This window comes from Malaclemys terrapin, chromosome 12 (assembly GCF_027887155.1).
Source record: "Malaclemys terrapin pileata isolate rMalTer1 chromosome 12, rMalTer1.hap1, whole genome shotgun sequence".
NCBI lineage: Eukaryota > Metazoa > Chordata > Testudines > Emydidae > Malaclemys > Malaclemys terrapin.
Window position 1 is genome coordinate 49,109,675 of NC_071516.1, and position 5,898 is coordinate 49,115,572.

Sequence of the window (5,898 nt, forward strand, 5' to 3'; positions counted from 1 at the left end):
TGCATGGAACGGGACTCCAGAGCTGAGTCCCCCCAGTTCCCAATATCACCTCACAATAGCCAGGCCCTCAGTTCCTGGGTGAGGAAATACAGTCACCGCAGGGAACTGTTCATTCCTCCCAGGGGTCCGGAAGTGTTAGGAGAATCCAAGCACCCTGTGTCCAGCGCTGCACAGACACACAGGACGGGACAGTCTGACTCCCGCACCCGGAGCCCTAGGGCGAGTCAGTCAGATCACTGGCAGCAGGAGTGTGTGTCTCTTATAAGAAGGGAAATATGCAAATTAGGAAGGCAGTTTCCTTTTTAAATCTGTGCCTCTCTCTGCCAGGCTGCACCCGGAGACACAATCCACAGCCCCTGGGTCTGTGCAGTGACCAGCCAGTCCCCTGAGAACTTTCCCCTCCAGCACCCGGGAAAATGGGATTTTTGCTCCTTGTAATTTTTGCTGTAGCGGTTTTGGAAGGTATTTTCCTCCTCTGAATAACTGGAGGTTAGAAGAATATTGTGTTATCGCTGTTTTTATACTGATATTACAAGTTGTCTTTATTCCCAGGTGCCCAGTCGCAGGTGCTGGTGGAGTCCGGAGGGGATGTGAAAAAGCCCGGAGACTCTCTCCGCCTCTCCTGCAAAGCCTCCGGGTTCACCTTCAGCAGCTACTGGATGGACTGGGTCCGACAGGCTCCCGGGAAGGGACTTGAATGGGTCGCTGCTATAAGCTCCGGTGGGGACAGTGCATATTACCCTGATTCAGTGAAAGGCCGATTCACCATCTCCAGGGATAATTCCAAGAGTGAGCTGTATCTGCAAATGACCAGCCTGAAGCCCGAGGACACCGCCCGGTATCACTGTGCGAGAGACACAGTGAGGGGAAGCAGGTCTGAGCTCAGACAAAAACCTCTCCCTGCAGTAATCAGAGAAGCAGTTTGGTGTTGGGGGCGCCCAAGGCCTGTAAGTGAAAATGAGATCAGTGATGGGAAAGGGGTGAGCAACAACAAACCCTTTTATTGTTATTATCATTCCTCCTGTTTGATTTTACACAAGGGGAAGGAATTTATACAAGTTCCCGCAAAGGACAGAACATTCTTAGTTGGGTCCCTTCCTCTTTCTTTCTCTCCAGAGGACAAATTCTGAGCCCCCACACAACCTCCCGGGGAGTCACAGATCCATAGACATTAAGGCCGGAGCGGAGCAGGATGAGAAACTAGTCTGAGCTCCTGCATAATACAGGCCATAGATCCTCACCCTGGTCATTCCGGTTCCGTCTAGGACCCTCTTGAATTCACCGTGCTGGGATTTGCTCAGTGTCACCCTGTCAGTGTCACATTCCCGCAGAAGGGCCGGGATCTCTCAGCTGTTGGCACTAGAACCCACCAAGTTTCTTTGTGTGTTTCCTTTGCTTTCTGCTTCTTTGTCTGGTCAGTTGAATTATTTTCCACCTATGGTGGCTTTTCTGGCACAAGGAGCATTTTCCTAGGAGAAAAAATACCCTGGGTTAAATGAATAAATAACTAACCCCTCCAAAATATTCATTTTCTGGTTTTAATAATACAAAAACAGGGGTCAGTGAGAGAAAGAGAGGGGGGCTGCAGAGTCCGCTTTTCCCATCCACTACTGGGGGGGAAGCAATGAGCAAACCCCACAGCACAGCCTTCGTTTGACTCTCTCCTTCTGTTGTTGTCTTTTAATACAAGAATTGTGTTGGTTTGAAAACAATCTCTATTCTATCAAGTGAAAGGAAGAAGAGCCCTGCAAAGCAACAGACAGTTATGTTAAGACCCCTTCTTACATCACGTGCACCAATCACCTCCGAGCATTACAAGCACTGCAATCCCGAGCATAGCAACAAATATTAGTGGCTTTCAGCTTCAAATTGCTGCCTCAAGGCATCCCTGATCCGTATGGCCCCGCGCTGGGCCCCTCTAACAGCCCTGGTCTCTGGGGGTTCGAACTCAGCCTCTGGGCACTGACCCTCAGCGGTCCAGCCCTGAGTGAAGCTTTCCCCCTTCCCTTCACAGATATTATGGCGCGTACAGCACGCGGCTATAAGCACAGGGATATTGTCATTGGCCAGGTCCAGCTTCCCATACAGGCATCGCCAGTGGGCTTTTAAATGGCCAAATGCACCCTCCACAGTCATTCTGCACATGCTCAGCCTGTTGTAGAACCGCACCGCTCCTTGCTGCTGTCAAGTTGCCTCGCATATAGCTTCATAAGCCACAGCATCAAGGGGTAGGCAGGGTCTCCCAGGATCACAATGGGCATTTCAACTTCCCCTACAGTGATCTTCTGGTCTGGGCAGAAAGTCCCTGCTTGCAGCTTCCTGAACAGGCCAGTGTTCTGAAAGATTCGTGCATCAAGCACCTTTCCGGATCAGTCTGCGTTAATGTCTGTGAGATGTCCACGGTGATCCACATGTGCCTGGAGAACCATCGAGAAATATCCCTTTTGATTAATGTACTTGGTGGCTAGGTGGTCTGGTGCCAGAATTAGAAAATGTGTGCCATCTATTGCCCCTCCGCAGTTAGGGAAACCCATTTGTGCAAAGCCAGCCACAATGTCACGCACGTTGCCCAGAGTCACGGTCTTCTGGAGCAGAATGTGATTAATGGCCCTGCACACTTCCATCAACACGACTCCAATGAATGACTTTCCCACTCCAAACTGGTTAGCGACTGATTGGTAGCAGTCTGGAGTAGCCAGCTTCCACAGTGCTATCTCCACGCACATCTCCAGTGACAGGGCAGCTCTCATTCTTGTGTCTTTGTGCTGCAGGGCTGGGGCGAGCTCATCACACAGTCCCATGAATGTGGTTTTCCTCATATAAAAGTTCTGCAGCCACTGCTCGTCATCCTAGACGTGCATGATGATGTGATCCCACCACTCAGTGCTTGTTTCCTGAGCCCAAAAGTGGCGTTCCACTGTGGTCAGCATGTCCATGAATGCCACAAGCAATCTAGTGTCATAGCTACTACGCGTAGCAAGATCAATGTCACACTCCTCTTGCCTTTGTAGTTTAAGGAATAACTGCACTGCCACTCATGATGTGAACGTGTTAGTGAGAGTGAGCAGCACACTGGTCAGTTCGGGATCCATTCCTGCGGCCCAGAAGAGGCAGGACGTGCAGTATACAAACCGTTGACAGGTGGTGCTAATTGCGGACAGAAGCGCAGGGATTGCTGGGATGTGAAGCAATGTATCACGGGGCATTGGGACTGGACCCAGGATGCTCCATGACCCCCTCACACCTTCCCACAAGTCTTAGCGGCAGAAGAGAAAGAGACGCTCTGTGGGATAGCTGCCCAGAGTGCACCGCTCCGAACACCGCTGCAAGTGTGAACACGCTATTGCACAGGCAGATGTCAGTGTGAACACACAACAGCAGTTTTCCTTCGGTGCTCTCTGAGTGGTGCTGTAACTGCCGGTGCTGTAACTTTGCCAGCGTAGATGTGCTCTTAGTGCATAACACAAATGGCTGATCAAAATCATGTTGGACTAAAACAGGATGTTTCTCTGTAAGGTTCATTATGGAAGTAACAAGCTGATTGAATTTCTTTACAAACCCAAGGTAAAACTTCGTTAGACAATAGTGGATTGGATCTGCTCTTGCAGCATAATTCCTGTATGTCTCATGTGATCTTGCCTTAAGCTAATGAAAATAGCTCATTTATTTATACAAGTTCTGGCAAATGTTTGGAACCCAATTAATATCAAGTCAATGTAGATATTAATGTTCCCCATAGTGTAGGAATCTTGGCATTTAGCCATAGAAGAACGATGGTAATGTGCCTCAGTTTCCCTTTTCATACAGCACATTAGGTCTGCGATGTATTTTCTCCTGTGTACAGTTTCAAGACTAGTCCCAGGCACTAACTGTGAAATATCAGTATCACAAGGTCTTTTAACATAAACTGTGCTCCTGTGTATCACTCCCAACATGTTCAAGGGTTTTTCCAGAAGATTAGGCACATTGTACATTTTTACAGTGTTTGGTGTCAGCAACACATTAGTCACAAGAGTGAACATTAGCATTAATATTAACATTAAATCCATTACAAGTGGACATTTCCAATCATTTTTGTCATGCCACGCCTTTGGCTCCATACCATTGGGGTTTTGGCATTTTGGGGTTAACAGGTGGCTTTTATTTGCAAGGTTTAGTCTTTCCCTTCCTCCCTGTTCTGGGGGGGTCAAAATCTGAGCTCTTTTGTGTAACACAATCCATTGGCTGGCTGGGTGTGTCTTCTTTGCTAATGGCTATGGGCAAGTCATTCCCTCCCCCTGTCTGTCAGGCAATTTGCATCAACACAGACACTAGTTTGTTCACTAGTTTTCAGATTCTTAACTAATACCAATTCCAAGGCTGGACTCTGTCTTAAAGAGATACCATCCATTTTTTCACTAGCATGTTAGGCCCAAGGTTATTTTTTCTTTCCATCACCAACCTCTGTTTCCACATGGAATCGGATGTTAAGTCCATTAAGAGACTATAAGACAGATCCAAAGTATTTAGAGATGAGAGTTTGCCTGCCATCCCCTCTATTCTCACGAGATTAACTGCACAGCTGTCCTGATCTGCAGACTCAGCTACGCAGTCTTCTCTCTGAACCTGAGACACAGACTGTTCACTCAAAGAGTCAACATGGTGACGTTCCTGTTCCAACAACATTGTTTCCCCAACAGGCTGGCCAAGCTCAGCCACTGGGTTATAGGGCTGTTCAAACTCCTTAACCATTTTTATTCCATCTGAGGCCTTTTAGGCTCTCCACACTGGATTTTTCTAAAGCAAGGTCGTGGATCCTACACATCTGAAAACTACAATACCCACCTGGGGAACTGAGGAAACAGATTGCAGAGCGAGACGGGTACCCAGAAATCACCAACTACCGGAGAGGCCCAAAAGGAAAATACCAGAACACCACTGTCCATAACGTACAGCCCCCCCAGCTAAAACCTCTCCAGCACATCATCACTGATCTGCAACCTCTCCAGGCAGAACCCCAAGGTCAGGAACATGCCACTCTGGCTCCATTTCCTTCTGATTGCAACTGTTTCCCCAGTATATTGTTTTCCTGAAGACACTGGGGAGCCTCCAGGTTTTATATCAATCTCACTGGGAGCCTGGTCTGCAGGGATCTCATTGTGTCTTTATTCCCAGGTGTCTGGTCCTAGGTCCAGCAGGTGGAGTCCGGAGGGGATGTGAAAAAACCCGGAGACTCTCTCCACCTCTTCTGCAAAGCCTCCAGGTTCACCCTCAGGAGCTACTGGATGAGCTGGGTCAGACAGGCTCCCGGAAAGTGACTGGAGTGCATAGTGGAAATACACCCAACTTCAACTACTATCAACTACGCACAACCCTGCAGGGGCTGCTTCACCATCTCCAGGGACAACCCCAACAACCTGCTGTTTCTGCAAATGACCGGCCTGAAACCCGAGGACACCACCCGGTATCACTGTGCGGGACACAGTGAAGGGAAGCCGGACTGAGCTCAGACAAAAACCTTCCCTGTCACTTTCAGAAACAGGTTGCTGCTGGTGGGGAACCGGGGATCAAGCACCAAAATCTGCAGAGGAGAAAATAGAGAAAACAGGGGAAGCTGCCAATCCCTGCCTGTCACCTCCAGTTTCCTGTTCCAGGGAATTTACCTAATTTAGACGTTCACACTCATACAAGAAGGCATGTTTGGGGGGGAGCTTTCCTACCCCGTGCCTCCTGCCATTTACACAGAGGGGGTCCCCTTCTCCATCCACCCTAGCCCACCCCACCACACCCAGCATCTCCACATTCCCGGTGTGCTGGGACTGATGCGACACAAATTATATCCAACAAACAAATCTTTGGGAGAGGGAACATCTGTTTGTCCTGAGATGGCCCAGGGCTTCGACTAGTGAGTTCCGAAAT

At 48.9% G+C, this 5,898-nt stretch overlaps 1 gene segment (V, D, J or C); it reads left to right on the forward strand.

The window, feature by feature from the left end:
* The first annotated feature begins 416 nt into the window (after positions 1–416).
* Positions 417–5,483, forward strand: LOC128846264 (Ig heavy chain V region 914-like). The segment is given in 3 exon segments: positions 417–462; positions 553–874; positions 5,360–5,483. Coding segments are annotated over 3 exon segments (492 nt in total).
* Positions 5,484–5,898: the final 415 nt, after the last annotated feature.